The sequence below is a fragment of the Argopecten irradians genome, chromosome 7 (assembly GCF_041381155.1).
Source record: "Argopecten irradians isolate NY chromosome 7, Ai_NY, whole genome shotgun sequence".
In the NCBI taxonomy this organism is placed as follows: Eukaryota; Metazoa; Mollusca; class Bivalvia; order Pectinida; family Pectinidae; genus Argopecten; species Argopecten irradians.
In genome coordinates, this window is record NC_091140.1 from 11448025 (window position 1) to 11467557 (window position 19533).

At 36.2% G+C, this 19533-nt stretch overlaps 1 protein-coding gene and 1 pseudogene across 6 annotated transcripts in view; one reads left to right on the plus strand and one right to left on the minus strand.

Annotated features, from left to right (window-relative positions):
• Positions 1-352: 352 nt before the first annotated feature.
• Positions 353-3751, plus strand: LOC138326800 (neuroligin-1-like; annotated as a pseudogene).
• A 684-nt stretch (positions 3752-4435) lies between these two features.
• LOC138327558 (cyclin-dependent kinase-like 5) overlaps positions 4436-19533 on the minus strand; it is a 73877-nt gene continuing 58779 nt past the window's right edge. For 2 of the 6 annotated variants that reach the window (XM_069273736.1, XM_069273734.1), the window contains 8 exons: positions 19275-19371; positions 18726-18884; positions 17370-17420; positions 15880-15903; positions 11139-11319; positions 10565-10637; positions 10112-10345; positions 4436-7782 (listed from right to left, as the gene is read on the minus strand). In XM_069273736.1, the coding sequence (XP_069129837.1) occupies positions 7468-7782; positions 10112-10345; positions 10565-10637; positions 11139-11319; positions 15880-15903; positions 17370-17420; positions 18726-18884; positions 19275-19371 (1134 nt within the window). In that variant the 3' untranslated portion in view covers positions 4436-7467. The remainder of the gene's footprint in view (positions 7783-10111; positions 10346-10564; positions 10638-11138; positions 11320-15879; positions 15904-17369; positions 17421-18725; positions 18885-19274; positions 19372-19533) is intronic. The other 4 variants (XM_069273737.1, XM_069273735.1, XM_069273738.1 and 1 more) reach the window with 4 other exon arrangements.

Below are 19533 nucleotides of genomic sequence, written 5' to 3' on the forward strand. Positions count from 1 at the left end.
TCATGGTGTTCCATTTGAATATATGATAGATCAAGTCGAGCAACACTTTGATTTGAAACAGGCAACTACGTACTGCTATTAAGATCAGTAAAAGAAATTGACTTGAAATCGATGTTAGTCTTTGGAAATCATACATGTCGAAATCGTGTGCTTGAAGAGCATGTGGAGCGAAGCACATATATTCTTAAAGCATTTAAAATTCATCAGCGAATGTCATTAAATCAGATTGCATTTTGTGTGATTATCTTCACCGATAATATTACTTTAGATCTATCAGTTTATCGTGTTAATCTATTCGACATGCTTTTGAGTACATTGATTATTAGAATCTTATTTATTTACAGAAATCACCATGCTACTGACGTTAGCAGTGTTATTGGGCTCCATTATCTCAATGTCCTCCGGAAGTCAGTCCGTCCCTTTGGTTCATACTCCTTCCGGCCCCATTCAAGGCGTGAATATCCCGGTCCTAGGACGTGACGTCATACAGTTCCGGAATATACCGTTCGCTAAGCCTCCAGTGGGCGAACTTAGGTTTGAGAAAGCAGTTCCTGTGGATACCGTTCGCTAAGCCTCCAGTGGGCGAACTTAGGTTTGAGAAAGCAGTTCCTGTGGAACCGTGGTCAGACACGCTGGACGGCACGAAGTTCGGTCCATCCTGTATCCAAAATAACAAGCTTTTACCAGAAGTGTGGGAACAGCTAGAGAATAAGGAAGTTTCTGAAGATTGTCTACAGTTAAATGTGTACGTACCTGATACTGTGTCACCGCAAACCAAAAGGACCGTGATGGTTTACATACATGGAGGCGGATTTAATAGTGGCTCCGCGGCTCTGTACGATTCATCATACTTTGCGCTAAAAGACGTTGTCGTGGTAACCATCCAGTATCGCGTTGGATTGTTTGGGTTCCTTAGTTCGGGAGATGCCGCACTTCCTGGAAATTATGGACTGTGGGACGTGATCGAAGCATTAAGATGGGTGAACAAAAACATAGCTTCCTTTGGAGGTGACCCAGATGAGGTCACTGTTTTCGGAGAATCAGCAGGAGGCTTCTGTGCAACTTTCTTAACCGTTATTCCCAGTACCAAGGGATTGTTCCGGAGAGTTATTGTCCAGAGTGGATCTGCAGCTGGTAATATGTTTATCAGCAAGGACCCATTCCGAGTAACGAAGAAGGTTGGCCGGCATGTCGGATGCATAACCGATACAGCGAATGATAAGGAGACCATTGTGAAGTGTCTGAAGGGAAAATCCGCCCAGGATTTGCTGAACGCACAGATAGACCCTTCAACGCTGTTCTTTAGTGGCTTCACGATGGAGGTCTATTTCTGGCCAGTTGTGGATGGGGATCTTCTTGTCCGTCGACCTATCGACAGTTTAAACGATCCTCGATCCCAAGAGTTTCAGTATTTCCAATCTATTGATCTAATAGCAGGAAATACAGATAACGAGGCTTCGCTACTTCCGTTCATACTCCTCCACCTCCAGGGCCCTATGAACTTTAACCTTTCGGACGGTATACCTACCACAGTTCTGTGTGGCCTGTTCACACCAGCTATCGCCAAAGACATCTATGAGGATGACACTGTTGTGTCTGACCTCCTCTGCCAGCGGTATGCCAGGGACAACATGGCAGACCAGGCCAAGACTCTAGCAGCTCTGTATGGGGACGTCCAGTTTGTCGGTCCAACAGTATCACTTCTCGACTTCCATTCTAAGGGAAGAACCAAGTCCAACACATACCAGTTCATGTTCACGCAAGAAATCGATTTTTATTTCCTAGTTCCCTCTTTCCCCTGGTCTGAGGGGGCTGGTCATGGCGCTGAATGCTTATACATGTTTGGTCCATCAGGCGTCAGTCAGCAGTATGAGTCCCTCCAGAGTCCGGAGGGGATAGAATTCCGGGACACCATCGTAACATACTGGACCAACTTCGCCAAATCAGGGTAGGTCTGTTCGCTCGAGTATATCGTTGGACAGTACATCAAATAATTGTCCACAACTGGTTCTGCTTCTATATTGCAGAAAGGGACGCCAAACCAGGGTAAGTCTGTTGGCGTCTTTTTGTAGGGTCTATCATGTAATGTTGACCACTACATTTTGTGTTATTCGCGTCTTATGGTGAGGTATGTGTTATGGAATTCGACACAAAAAGACGGAAGTTCTTATCAGAATGTCAATACGCTAGGTCTCACGGCATCTTGTGGAGAAGTAAAGGTTCACCAGATAGTTCTCTTAACTTATTATGGGTTTGTTGTAGAATTGGACACCAAAACACAGTAGGACGGATATCGTCGGTTATAGTTGTCGAATAGATTGTCATAATAAAAGTAATAAAAGTAAATCTTTCTAGTGTAACAACTTGTATAATAACAGAAGTGTATGTAACGCTGATAAATGTTATATATCTCAGAATAAGATGTCACCAGGACATTGTGAAAAATCTTATTATCTTTAATTTCAGTGACCCTAATGGTCCAGGTCTGGTTCCGTGGAAGTCGTATGGTCCAGGGGGCGTTACTACATGGATCTAAACTACGACCTATCCCTTCGTCAGGACGTTTTCAAAGAACGGATCCAGTTTCTATGGGGAGATCTGCCTAAACAGATCCGACAAAGTACAACGACTGAACTATAGAATATTTAGAGTAAAACTAGCATACTTGTAACCATGCATTCAGTTGTAGACTTTATTTTAGCAATCAACCGTCAATCGCATAGTGTCACTTACACAATATTCAATATAAATTGAATTAGTTTATGCAATTAGTTCAGTAACATAAGCTGCAGCAATGTAGGAATTTCACATGTATTCTTGTTGTAATTTTTTTAAGTTGTATTCTTTAGGCAGTTAATGTTGTTGTGGAAAAGCGCACATAGTAGTCAAAAGTGCCACACGATCGCCTCCACTCCATCCAATCTTCACTTAGTCACACTGACAGTCCACCGGCCGGTTGGTCCTTTGACCATAATTACAAGTTTCCTCATGTTCGTTCGTCCTCTTACAATTTCTTCTCGACTAAAGTTATCTTGGTGTGAACTATTTTAAAGTATATAAGGTTGCTTAAAAAAACATAGATGTTGCTATCAGTACAATCAAACATCTGCTTTTTAAACTGCGTCTTTCTCTCTCAATCAGATCTAGATTTAGAGTTGCCGTCTGCCATCTTACTTGGACCATAAAAGAATCCAGTTTTATAGTCTCATCAGCATAGATCTCACCAATCCCATTTTGGTTAGTAACTATTTTCTTATGTAGTCATGCTGTTTGATGATGGTGAAATAGAAACTTCTTCACTTACATGTCGTCAGAAGGTGATTCTGTCTGGCATCAGCGTCATTAGTTCAGGCACATGTAGTTCATCTCTGGCTGTTGTCAAAGAGATCACTGGGTTAGTTAGATGACGTACGACACTTGATCTTGGAAACATCCTTATTATATATAGACTGCACATATATATAGTGAATATGGTTTTCAGACATGATCCCAGCCGAAAGGTGTAGTAGGCCGGGTATTTATTCCTTATATGGATTTCAGTATGTCCTGATCGTGGACACTATCAGCTACATACGAGTTCATTTCTGCTTTTGCTGCTTGTGACTGGGTGCCTGGTTACTAAATGAACCCTACTTCTTTGACCCTTGTTGACCTTGCCATATAGTAAATGGTTTTATGTGTCCTGCCGATGAATATGTAAACTTACGCAGTAAATGTTGTGCATAACAGTTAGATTGGATGTATAATGTGCCTTTACATGTAACATATTTGATTATACCTACGTGGAATTGTGTAGATATAGTTTACTTAACCAGTAGTTATGGTATATTAAATGTTAATGTTGTTGATTTCCATATTAAATATTTTTTGGTAACTTGAGGGATTTTTTTGTGATTTGCTAGCTGTTATAAAACATTCACCACAATATTAGTCAAATGCCAGTGTAATGAGTTATATAGTGTCTGGTACAATAATCTGATGGTTCTAATGTCGAATCTCTGATATGTCCACATATTGTATCTTACGCTAATATGCCCTAATTATGTTGGGGTTTTATGGGGAGGGTCTTATTACCGAATGTTAAGGTTTTACAAGGTTTTTTAACAAACTGAAATCAAGTGACGCTCTATGCTGGTATTTTGTTTTGCATGGTGTTGTTATCCATTGTTTACCTGTTTAAAATAAATGCAAATTTGTTTTTCAAAGCCAATTCAAAATCAGAACCCTTCAGATTATTGGTACAAGAGCATTGATTCAGCTTTTACTAAATAATTCAAGTTAAAATTGTGGTCATTAATTAATATTAAAATCTAATTGACATCCATTTTGAAAACCCTGCTAAACAAATTGAAAAATTTAAATTTTATTAATGCTGGAAAAAGGGAAAGAAAACCAAGACAGTCATATACTGTATACAAAAAAAAAGACAACAAAACATTATTCAATATTGTTTATTTTTTGTTTATATTGAATATATAAATGGCACATTTGATGTTGTGTTTGTAGTCAATATGTGAAATGAAAATTTGTATATATAATATATCTATATTAATCATAACTGATTTTATTAAATAACATACACATTTCTTGGAAGTAAAAAAAAAATGAAAAAGAAAATATAGAATTTTGTACATAACAACAATAAGGCAATGTAGTGAACTGAAAAACACATGTGTCAGCCTGATCAATCTATAAATAGGTGATAACGGAGATATGTAAAATATTGTAACAAAGACGAGGACGGATTATCACCAAGGGAGGGGGACTAGGTGGAGAAAGGACGGATCTGGAATGTTTCAGACTATTAAGGGCCACAGAGAAGGGACCATGACAGATGAAAGGACGGATCCTAAAAAGTACAGACTAAAACGGACAGCATTTACACAACCAACCCTTGATTATACAACACAAACAAACATTATATTTTGGCGGGTCGGTTGATGATATTATGTGGCCCTATGATTTATTCCAATGGGTTGCTATAGTACTGTGTACGTTGGTATATTTTACAAGAAACTATCATGAACACAATATCTCATACAGTATGCATGAAGACGGATGACCAAGTTCAAGTTCTTTCATTATTTTGAGCTTATTATCTCATCAGTTTTCATTTTCTTCTGGCTTCTCCTGATGATGAACAAAAAGTTGCTTTTAACATCTAAGTTTCAATCCTAGAAAAGATCTAGGGACATCATTTTAGAGGATACTCATTCAGTTTGTGTGGTCGCCACAATAGCAACAATTTAATCTACAGGTGTGTTTCAATGTTTTGATTCTTACAAAATGATCAGACGTTATAGGAATACTGTAAGGTACCAGAGCTATATCGCAGAAGTTAATTTGACATGGTGTTAGATTTGAGGGGTAACATCAATCAAATACATCTACCAGGGCAACATCAAATAAATACCATGACTACCTTAGATTTCACACACTCAATTACAAAGCATTACTATGAAACACTTTCTAGAGTGATTATTGGTCATTGTATATATATATCTAATTCACATTCTCTAATCTTCTCACACCTAAACTCTTGGACATATTACCTTCTAGCACTTAAAAACTACTAATCATCCTCTTCTATCTTTCCATTATCTTATCTGTACCTCACAAATCTGAGTTATCTTGCCCTCATGAAGTTCAACACCTTCACAAATATCTCATCCATTTTCTCTCACTCTTAAACAGTTGTTAATATCTCATTTTACACAGAGCAGCACTTATAAACATATACACGTCTTTGGCAAAAAATAAATACATGTAAGTGAACAACTGACCGAGTAGGTCTCATTGAATGTAAGAATAGGAAAGAATCAGATTGTCTACATGTCTAAAGTACAGGGCCCATAATGATGTTTGACGGGTACCAGACACACCGTTCCATTTACTTTACATTTAAGTAGTTTTATTCTGTTGCGAACAGAGATTTGTGAGTATGCAGAAAAACATTCTGTTAAGATATTATCTTAGCATTGAAATTCACATCCCATGTCTAACAATACAGTAAAACTTATAACAGTGTAGGTATATGGAACATAATTTATCCGTAAAGAAATTAACATCAGACAAGAAACCTTTCAATTAAATAGTCAACAAATTAATTTTAACCTCTGCACAACTGACCATATGAAAGGTTTTTGTGACAAAAATGGCTATCAAGTCGAGGTAGAAAGAAATAGGTGATGAAAATATTCATGGACGGAAATAAAAAGTGATAATTCAATACTGAATGTTTCGGTAAATAATGAGTATGTTCTTCAGAATCTAAACAATAGTTCAGGTTTGTACCTGAACATTTTTTGTTTAGTAGGCTAAGAATCTGTGCTTAAATTGAAGCATAGTAGTACATTAGTTTTTATAAGTTATAGATACACAGATTGCAAATGTTCCTGCGAAATATCAGCAATTGATAAGGGGTATAATTCATTTCAACTAATAAAAAAAGTACATATTGTATACTAATTTCCAAAACAAAAGTACCTGGGGTATCTACTTATACAATAATATTATATTTTGCCCTTCATTTTAACAGGAAATACAACACACTTATAAGTGTCTAATCCCATTAGTATATTATGTGCAAATAAAATGTGTTTAAATCAAAATACAAGTTCATCCTTTATATGAGCCAAATATGTGTACACATACTAGTATTTTTCTTCTTATGTCCATCTTAGTTGGCAGACTTATTAGGCGGACCAGGCCCCCAGGCCTCGAAACACACTTAGTCCAAACCGAATTCTTAAGTTTTCATATAGGTTACATAAGGAGAAAAAATTAAGTTTTGGCTTAAGTCTGCACTTTTTTTTCAAGAAATCGGAGCTAGGCTTGCTATTATGGAGAATGAATACCATTTCAATAACTAATTGTATGACATCAGGCCTTGCACAACCTAACAGCAAATAAAGCCCAAAGTATCAATATCAATTTAATCACATATACATTCATAACAAACAACTTATTTTTCTATGTAACTTTTATAGTAATTTTCAATTTCAACAAATATGTATTTAAATGATATAATTTCATTTGAAGATTCACACAGCTTATACAATATATTTTTTCTTCTAGTATTGATTTATTATTTCACTTGGATTCAAAAGAGGTATTATGATTAAACTTCACAAAAATCTATACTTGTTGTCCTGTGTATATATATTTAGATAAATATTTGTATACATTTTGGATTAAATATAAATAGTATATATAAATAATGTAAAACTTATCGTCCCAACATTAGAAACAATGTAATCTCTGGCCATTCCAATTTAAACAATAAAACTTAATTTTGATTTAGTAAATGAGTATGCAAGTATGGGTATAAAGAGGCATTAGAATATTTATAGAAATTCCACATACAAGTTTTATGATATCATTCTCACCAGTGTTTGTACGTATGACAGATCAAAACAAATGATAAATGCACATCTGAATTGTTTCACCCCCTAATAAACATTCACACTAATCTCGTGTTCCTCGTAAATCCATATGGTGTCGACCCTGCTTGCCTCCCTTGAGAGACTTTAGTTCTGTAGGTTCCCGCGGTGTGTAGTGAAATATGTCTGAGGAATCGTCCCCTAAAACGGACTGAGGCCGAGACATCCAGCCTGTACGGAGATCTGTTCCAGCGTTGTTGACGAGACGTGTGTCTGAGTCGGACTTGCCGTGGGAGTGGTGTCCTTGCCAGGATGGGTCCATGGTAGTAGCTGTACTGGTCCCCGGGGCCAGAGTACCCAGGTGTGGGGGTGGCTTCTGTAGGGGCTGTAGCCGCGTCCCCTACAACACACAGTAAAACATTCACAACAATGATACCAAAAAAGTAGTGTTTATACCTGGTATTTAAGCATTAATGTTACTTTTTTTAACTCCATAAGGGTATGAAAGAAATTTGGTATGCAATCTGTGTGAATCTGCATAGCCGATTCTCCCAAAAATTTACATACAAAATTTATTTCATAACCCGATGAAGTTAAAAAATTGATACATCAATGCTTATAATTAATTTTTTCAGACTACTTGATAATATAAATCACGTTTAAACATACAATTCCATTAACTTTCCAATGGATTATTTTTTCTAAATCAATAGGCAACATCAACGTCTCTATTGTGAAGCATGATTACGTCGGATTTTCGCACCATTTTTAGATTTTTTTCTACATATTATATGAAGAAAAAGAATCTGTCAATAAGACAGTTGAATTTAGTATGAAAACAAATAAAATTAATTATTCATTTGTGAAAAAATTGTGCCTAATTTTAATACAAGTCTGAAGAGTCCTGTGGTTTGTTATGAAATAATATCCTTATCAAAAAAATTAACATAAACTAAGAATAATAATTATTATTGCTATATACTTTACTGGTTAATATGTTACATGTCACTTTTTTAAATAATTATTAATGCTACTTTCTACCACAATAGTCAGTGTTATTCAACTCTCAGGGTATCAAATAAACGATGCAGCTGTTGATTAACAATTTGTTTATACCACACGTGGTATAAACTCTGTACACATTCTGATTGGCTGACACGGTGAACTTTGACCGAACTACGTCTTTCTGAGTGTCGTGTCATCATTTGTCAACGTCATCAATAATCGAGTGACGTCATGTTATGCTGTGATCGCTGCTTGACACCAAAACTGCTGTTGGATAGCGTACTTATCCTCGTCGTATTTCTATTGGCTAAAAGCGGATATAATTGTGGTAGAAACAGGTCACACGACTCGTAGTTGTTGAATATGGAATTTATTCCACACTCGTAAGTTATTTTTTAAAAGTTACAAAAGACACTCGCTAAGCTCGTGTCTTTTGTAACTTTTAAAAAATAACTTACTCGTATGGAATAAATTCCATATCAAAAAGCCACTTGTTGTGTAACCTCTATTTACTAGTTAATATGTTACATGTCACTTTATACCATAGAAAGGCATATTTTTTACTGACAGAAAGGCATATTTTTTACTGACATACAGAGTAGACATTACATGTCACTTTGAACCATACAATGGCATATTTTTGACTGACATACAGAGTAGACATTACATGTCACTTTGTACCATACAAAGGCATATTTTTGACTGACATACAGAGTAGACATTACATGTCATTTTGTACCATACAAAGGCATATTTTTGACTGACATACAGAGTAGACATTACATGTCATTTTGTACCATACAAAGGCATATTTTTGACTGACATACAGAGTAGACATTACATGTCATTTTGTACCATACAAAGGCATATTTTTGACTGACATACAGAGTAGACATTACATGTCACTTTGTACCATACAAAGGCATATTTTTGACTGACATACAGAGTAGACATTACATGTCATTTTGTACCATACAAAGGCATATTTTTGACTGACATACAGAGTAGACATTACATGTCACTTTGTACCATACAAAGGCATATTTTTGACTGACATACAGAGTAGACATTACATGTCATTTTGTACCATACAAAGGCATATTTTTGACTGACATACAGAGTAGAACATTACATGTCATACATACAAAGGCATTTTTGACTGACATACAGAGTAGACATTACATGTCATTTGTACCATACAATGGCATATTTTTGACTGACATACAGAGTAGACATTACATGTCATTTTGTACCATACAATGGCATATATTTTGACTGGCATACAGAGTAGACATTACATGTCACTTTGTACCATACAAAGGCATATTTTTGACTGACATACAGAGTAGACATTACATGTCATTTTGTACCATACAAAGGCATATATTTGACTGACATACAGAGTAGACATTACATGTCACTTTGTACCATACAAAGGCATATATTTGACTGACATACAGAGTAGACATTACATGTCACTTTGTACCATACAAAGGCATATATTTGACTGGCATACAGAGTAGACATTACATGTCACTTTGTACCATACAAAGGCATATATTTGACTGGCATACAGAGTAGACATTACATGTCACTTTGTACCATACAAAGGCATATATTTGACTGGCATACAGAGTAGACATTACATGTCGCTTTGAACCATACAAAGGCATATTTTTTACTGGTATACAGAGTTGTATGTTGAGAGCCATACAATGACCTACCTTATCTACCGGTGTGCGGGTTTGTTTGCGGAGCGAGGCCGCAGCCTTGGCGTACTGATGGCGACTGCTGTAGAGCCCATCTTTTGTGGAGTATTCCCAGTTCTGTAAGGGTTCCCTGGCTGAGATCTGACCATCCTCCACATCATCATCAAAGTCAAGGTGACTCGCCCTTGACTGATTGAGGTGGAGACGGGTCGTAGGAGTCATCCTACCAGCATTCTCATTGGCTAGAATCTGTCAGGTGATAAATGACAAATCATATCAGTTCTGCGCATTTCTATTTAAGTTAAACTTTCAAACTTTTGTTTATGAATATATTGTTTTTCGATGGGTGAATGAAAATATCTTTGTTTGACTAAAATTATAATGATTATGCAAGTAATAGAGTTCCTTTTAGACTAATGATCTCTCACTGAAGAAAATAACTAAAACAGTAACTTTTAACTTAATTACCTGTAGGAACTTTTTCTTTTTCTTCTTGCGCGTGGCCTGTGCCTGCCAGTCTTGGTTACTATCAGCGGCTCGCCTGTGGGTTAAAATAATCACTGATCATCCTCAACATTTTTAATATTATTGGGAACAAAGTTGGAAATTTGGTGAGACAGTAACAAAGCATTACCATTAAAATATTCAGTAAGTTTATCACTAATTTCAAATGGCTTATTCCGTCTTTGCATATTACAGAGTTAGCTCCCTTGCAGGTAGGTAGGTATCAATTGTTACGTCATTATTTTGTGAGCGCAATTCACGTCATTTTCTCCGAAAAGTATGACGTTACGCTCAAAAACACATGACGTCACGCTCAAAAACAAATGACGTCACGATCAATACCTACCCCTAAGGGCAGATCACTCTGTAATATGCAAATACGGAATAACTCGTTTTCTGAAAATGTTGAAAAAAATTCGTCCATTTGACCTGGCCTTCAAATCACGAAACAGGTTTGAGTCTAAAACAGTATTATATATTAAAAAGTCTTATAACTTTTGATTGCCCTAGCAAAAATTTCTCCCAGTGTTATACATACCAGTTATCCTGCTGATATCCCCCACCCCCCGGGCCACCTCGTTGATGGGAGGAGTACCCAGGGGACTGACCAGCATCTGCATTGTTCTGATAAGTCTGCATAGAGATATATTTACTGTGGGTACGTGTCTGGACTGCTGGGGTGTGGGTGTAGGAACTCGGCTCTCGATGGAAGTTCAGATCTGCAACACATACAGTACACAACTCATATCACAGTGGGTAAATGTCTTACGTCGGAAATACAGAAATGACTACATCAATATAAATCAGATCCTACAACAAATTCACATTCTACAACACTTAGAGGTCAGATTTCTGCATTATAATCAAATAACTTACTGAGAATAACTACAAAATGCCAATTACTTTTACACATGATTCTTTTGAACAAATCTACATAATTTTCCATGGAACTACCAGTAACCCTGCATTGGTCAAAATGGTATTCAGGTCTTCATTGTGAATCAAACATAACATTATTTCATACAAACTTCAGTTCATTATTGGTATGACCTGAAAATAAGTATTTATGTCAAAAGAAACTACGCAATTCATATTAATGGCATTTAATCTGCAAAAAAAAAAAAAAAAAATTATCCTTGTCCGTGAAGTACAAGTTGCTTTCCTTACATTTAATTTGAAATAAATGTACATGTACAGAAATTCTTGATTTTAACATGCATTTCTGGTTATAATAATACAGTATTGTGTAGTTCCCTTTTTGTATTATCAGTAACAAAGTAACAAATAATTGACAAAAATAAATTTTCAGTTAAACACAAGCTTACATAATGTCTGAAGCCACATATGACAAAAATGAAACAACCTCAGTTTGGAGTAGAGCACAGAGGTACACCACTCAATATCACAAAAAAATGTATATAATTGACATCACTGATTTCACCTAGATTTCGAGAGCAGCAACTTTGACATAGGGAAGGTAATTCTGGATTTCAAAACAAAAATGAAATGGCCAAGGCAGATACCAGTAAGTTGGTTTTACTCCACACTATGTTAGTGACAGACATATTATAGACAACAAATGGTTTGAAGGAGACATTGAATATATACTAGCCATCATAGAACTGGAACATATAAAACTAAGGTAATATAAACTTAAAACTTCAAGGTAATACACAGTTGTGTATACCACATAAATAATGTCACACCTGTATACCACTAATAATATAACACCTGTATATCACAATGTCTCATCTGTACACCACAGGTAATTTCACAGCTGTAAACCACTGGTAATGTAACACCTGTATACCACAGGTAATGTCACATCTGTATACCACAGGTAATGTAACACCTGTATACCACAGGTATTGTAACACCTGTATACCACAGGTAATGTAACACCTGTATACCACAGGTAATGTCACATCTGTAATCCACAGGTAATGTCACACAAGTATACCACAGGTAATGTCACACCTGTATACCACAATGTCACACTTGTATACAACTGGTAATATCACACCTACATACCACTATGTCACACCTGTATACCGTAGGTAATGTCACACCTGTATATCACAGGTAATGTCACACCTGAATACCACAGGTAATGTCACATCTGTATACCAAAGGTAATGTCACATCTGTAAACCACAGGTAATGTCACATCTGTATACCACTGGTAATGTCACACCTGTATACCACAGGTAATGTCACATCTGTATACCACAGGTAATGTCACATCTGTATACCGTAGGTAATGTCACACCTGTACATCACAGGTAATGTCACACCTATATACCACAGGTAATGTCACATCTGTATACCACAGGTAATGTCACACCTGTCACCACAATATATACCACAGGTAATGTCACACCTGTAAACCACAGGTAATGTCACACCTGTAAACCACAGGTAATATAAAACCTGTAAAACACAGGTAATATCACACCTATACACCACAGGTAATGTCACACCTATACACCACAGGTAATGTCACACCTATTCACCACAATGTCACACCTGTATACCACAGGTAATGTCACACCTGTATACCACAATGTCACACCTGTATACCATAATGTCACACCTGTATACCACAATGTCACACCTGTATACTACAATGTCACACCTATTCACCACAATGTCACACCTGTATACCACAGGTAATGTCACACCTATTCACCACAATGTCACACCTATTCACCACAATGTCACACCTGTATACCACTATGTCACACCTGTATACTACAATGTCACACCTGTATACCACAATGTCATACCTGTATACTACAATGTCACACCTGTATACTACAATGTCACACCTATTCACCACAATGTCACACCTGTATACCACAATGTTACACCTGTATACCATAATGTCACACCTGTATACCACTATGTCACACCTGTATACTACAATGTCACACCTGTATACCACAGGTTACGTCACACCTATATACCACAATGTCACACCTATATACCACAGGTAATGTCACACCTGTATACCACAATGTCACACCTAAATATCACAATGTCACACCTATATACCACAATGTCACACCTATTTACCACAATGTCACACCTGTATACCACAATGTCACCTGTATACCACAGGTTATGTCACACCTATATACATGTACCACAATGTCACACCTGTATACCACAGGTTGTCACACCTATATACCACAATGTCACACCTATATACCACAGGCAATGTCACACCTGTATATCAAAATGTCACACCTATATACCACAATGCCACACCTGTATACCACTATGTCACACCTGTATACTACAATGTCACACCTGTATACCACAATGTCACACCTGTATACTACAATGTCACACCTGTATACCACAATGGCACACCTGTATACCACAGGTAATGGCACACCTGTATACCACAATGTCACACCTATAAACTACAATGTCACACCTGTATACCACAATGTCACACCTATATACCACAATGTCACACCTGTATACCACTATGTCACACCTGTATACTACAATGTCACACCTGTATACCACAATGTCACACCTGTATACTACAATGTCACACCTGTATACCACAATGTCACACCTGTATACCACAGGTAATGTCACACCTGTATACCACAATGTCACACCTATATACTACAATGTCACACCTGTATACCACAATGTCACACCTGTATACTACAATGTCACACCTGTATACCACAATGTCACACCTGTATACTACAATGTCACACCTGTATACCACAATGTCAAACCTGTATACTACAATGTCACACCTGTATACCACAATGTCACACCTGTATACCACAGGTAATGTCACACCTGTATACCACAATGTCACACATATATTCTACAATGTTACACCTGTATACCAATGTCACACCTGTATACTACAATGTCACACCTGTATACCGTAGGTAATGTCACACCTGTATACCACAATGTCACACCTGTATACCACAATGTCACACCTGTATACCACAATGTCACACCTGTATACCATAATGTCACACCTGTATACCACAATGTCACACCTGTATACCACAATGTCACACCTGTATACCATAATGTCACACCTGTATACCACAATGTAACACCTGTATACCACAATGTCACACCTGTATACCACAGGTAATATCACACCTGTATACTACAATGTCACACCTATATACCACAGGTAATGTCACACCTGTATACCACAATGTCACACCTATATACTACAATGTCACACCTATTTACCACAATGTCACACCTATTTGCCACAATGTCACACCTGTATACCACAATGTCACACCTGTATACCACAATGTCACACCTGTATACTACAATGTCATACCTGTTTACCACAATGTCACACCTGTATACCACAATGTCACACGTGTACACCAAAGGTAATATCACACCTGTATACTACAATGTCACACCTGTATACAACAATGTCACACCTGTATACCACAATGTCACACCTGTATACCACAATGTTACACCTGTATACCACAATGTCACACCTATTTACTGCAATGTCACACCTGTATACCACAATGCCACACCTGTGTGTTTAATATCACACCTGTATACCACAATGCCACACCTGTGTGTTTAATGTCACACCTGTACCCTACAGGTTTTGTTATGATATCTAGATACTAAGAAGCATAAACAACCTACATGGCTGGGAGTATATATACATCAGTCTACATAGCTACACCAGAGTAGCTTGGCATTCTGACCTCCAAAATAAAAGATTTTCAAGAAGGGGATAGTAAGGACAGGGAGGTTTTTAAAATGATATTCTTGACCCTAAAGTCATTTATTTGGATTCAAAATACCAGTCTACACTGACTAAAACCCAGGGAAATCCTTTACATTTCGATGTAGGACTTGAAATTTTTCTATTATCAGTTTAAACGTGTGATTTATTGTGTGACCTCTGACCTAAGGTATAAATTTATAATCCCTATGATACCATTATCAAATGTTTCAAATAGCTTTCATGTAATTTATTTACCAATAAGGATTATTGATCTAACTGGATGAAGTGTTAAACAGATCAGATGTACATATAACCTTGTTTTCAATGTATATTAACTTTGTATTAATTTGTGTGCACTACATATACTACTTTGTGTGTATTTAATTACCTTATTTGTGTGTATTACTTTGTATTTATTATCCTGTATTTGTTTATTTTCCTACCCAGACTACAATATAAAGGATTTCCTGAGCAATGTTGATTATGAGGTCTATAGTTGTTTAGAAGAAGCAATAATTACCAACAACACTAAGCATCAGTGACCCTGAAATGTAAACACAACATGAGGACATCAATGACAAGAGATGTTCCGAAGCTATACATTTAATTGGTCAATTCATCAATGACATATTGGAGAAGCTGGCTTTTCTTATAAAGCTTTGGGTAAACTGGTTGATTACTAATGTCCAGAGGATGTTCAGACACTGAACACTTGATTGGTTGTCATTACACATAATAGTTTCTTTTTACCATTTACACAATATATAATACACAAGAGAGATGAAATTAAATAAAAATGATACAGCAAGCGTAACAAGAGGCCCATTAGACCTGTTTCCCTTGCACAGAATGTTATCTGTAATAGCTAGCAGGCATGGTTAACACCATATCACCAAGCTAACAATAAAACACTAAATGTCCCTTATCTCAACACAAGGAAATCAAGCAGTCAGCAGATCTATAATGTCCACCACAATCTAACTCCCTTTATCCCAGAATATCTATGATAACCAAAAGGACAAGTCTAAAATTGCCTTCAAGCACAGCAGTCTAGGACATCTGTATAAACATTAAGAGGAGCAGGAGACATTCTTAAGCTGCTGCAAAGCACAAAAAGGCACAATCTTCCCTCAAGCAGGAGTGCACAATCTTCAAATTCCTTCAAGCAAAAGAGGATTGTTGTCAGGCCATAGTCATAATCTAACACTGTCTCCAAGAACAGGAAGGCAGAATCTAAATTTAAAACTTTTCTCAAACAGAATATTTTAAAATGACATTAGTAGTCTAAACTACCTAAAGTCATCAAGCTACCGAAGTGCAATGCATTTACAGGAAGACATTTAAAGTATATGCATGTATATAGTCATACTCTCAGAGGAGCACAACTGCAGATTTATGAGTAGGTCTACTAATAAAATCATATACCACCTGACTTTATTTTCATCTGTACCAAGAAAGCATTTAAGATGATGCAAATGAGTATGTAAGGAGTCTTTTTTGCAAATTCAACTACAAAAAGAAAAGCCAGACACTAAAATGCACCAACAGCAAATCACCTCCAAATAATACTACAAATATGGATAGAAATTAGAATTATTTTTAACTAAAGGTAATTGAACTTAAGGTTGAAGTGCACAAGAGTTTGTATAGGGTAAATTCTAATTCCAAACTGACTCTGAAAAAAAAAATTCAGAACTGTACTAGACAGCTGGATGTACATAATTTAGCTCTGAATGTGTATACTGTTATATTTTTATATTCTTAGTGCTATAATATAAGGAAGTGCTGCATTTCTTAAAACAGAAAAAAAAAAAAAAAAAAAAAAAAAACCTAGAGATTTGTGCTATATATGGCAGAGTTTTGAGAAGCCGCTGGGGCAGAAAACAGTAAAGACAAGGTGTAAGGTATTGACAGTGATAACAAACAGATATGGAGCATGGCCATAGATCTATAGTCACACAACAACAACAAACGGTGAAGGTAAAAATAACGGCTGCAGTGTCTATATACCTGGGGTCGGACTGTAGCTACCCGCACGCTCTCGTGCAGTCATGCTCCCGTCTGTTAATATAATACAACATATACTTACACTTATATATACATTGTAGTATACTTGTATACCATACACTTATAAATAGTACACATACAAACAACAAACATGGATACATGCAGGCCAGAATTAGTACTCCTCTTTACCTGGCTAAATAATAATATAACTGTTCACTTTTTTTGTATGGTAGGGTAATATATAGTAAAAGTTACCAACAAAATATCTTAAAGATAATTAAGAAACTGAAGGATGAGGATGGTAAGTTTTGTGTCATCTCACAACACAATAAGAACCTGTGATTGACAGAAATATCATGTACCAGAAAATTAATGTACAAGACCAAAATCCAATGATTATAAAAAAAAGTCATTCGGGAAAAAGGACATTACCAGGTGTTTGCTGAATAGTCTCAGAAGGACATCAAAAGGATGACAGAAGTTTAACAAAAGCTATCTACAGATCTATACTCCGCTTTACAACAAGTTTGGGATTCTAATTACTAAAGTCTTTTTATTATACTTCAATATACAATACACACAGCGTGGGTAAGGATGCAAAGTTCTAATAATCAAATCATAAATAGACCGACAGGATAGCAAATTATGGCATTGATTTCTTCCCCTTCCAACAATGAATTACCTCCCTTGAAACCTAAAAGTCTGATATATAGATCCTAAATTTTTTTTGTTCCCCTTCAAATAGTGTTCTATCTTTTTCAACTTGTGTCCATTCAATGTATAATATAAAGTAAAGAAAAATTAAATTTCTCTCAAAAACACGATGACAGGCAGATGGGGGAATAACAGTTAACAGAAGATAAAAGAAAACACTCAAAAAATATTACCATCACCAACTTCGTTAAAAGAAAAAAATCAACGGGGATTAAAAGTCATTAAGAAATAGAACATAAAAAGTTTAACATATAGTATTAGGAGTAAAACCCAGAACCAAGATATTCTGTATTTGCATATTACAGAGTTATCTGCCCTTGCGGGTAGGTATTGATTGTGACGTCATGTGTTTTTGACCGTAACATCATACTTTTCAGAGAAAACGACGTGAATCACGCTCACATAATAATGACGTAACAATCGATACCTACCGACAAGGGAGCTTACTCTGTAATATGTAAAGACAGAATAGTTATTAAAAATATAAGTAAAAAAAAACCCGCATATCTCTCTTGGAATAAATAGAATAAAATAACTAAACAACAAAATAAATGATGATGTAAGCAAATACACATCTACATTAATAGCAGGGGAGATAACTACCAATGCCAGATAAAACATAAATAAGGGGCCAAAATGTTTTACTCTGCTCAACATCGCTCTGGCCTTCCTCACTATCATCAGCATGCATGTATCTTAAACTAGGGAAGACGATATTAGGCTGAGGTGTCTGTGCACACTGACGGGTCTTGGATGGCCGCGGACTGCCAGTGGACAGAATGTTAATCAAAGTCTTCTCATCTTCTGTGTAGTAAGGTAATACCATTAGGATTAGAAGGCTTAAGCATAGGTTATTCCTATAATGATGGGCTATCGATAGTTCAGACCTAACATCCTTAAATTCAATAAGATAATTGATGTAATAATTAACAATAGATATTGGTAGAATGAAAGTGACTTCAGAAATTATTATGTAATGATGAAATGAAACACTTGATTCCTCACCATACTATAACTGTACTACAGCCTTTGTGTATTTACACTTTGTAGTGAGACAATACACAACGGACATGCTGGAGGACGTGTACTTGTATATGAACAGTGGATGAGATACATTACATATAGGTATTACTCATAGCATTATATATAAATACAGCTGCTGTCTCAGATTCCGATTACAAGTCCACAACTTACCGTAATATTGATTGCGATTTCGTTTGTTCACTGTTTTATTTGTTCCGTTGTAGTTGACAAAGCTGCTTTCCCTGTATTTGGAATCTGCTGTTTGGAGCTAGAAAGACATAAAAATATCCTTATTAAAAATGTCAAATTCAAACTCATGTAGGGCATTGTAATAGCAATATGATTGATTTTTTAAGAACACCCAAAAATTCTGAATGAATGACAGCAATTCACAAATGGCAAAATATTAAACCAATATATTACAGAGGAT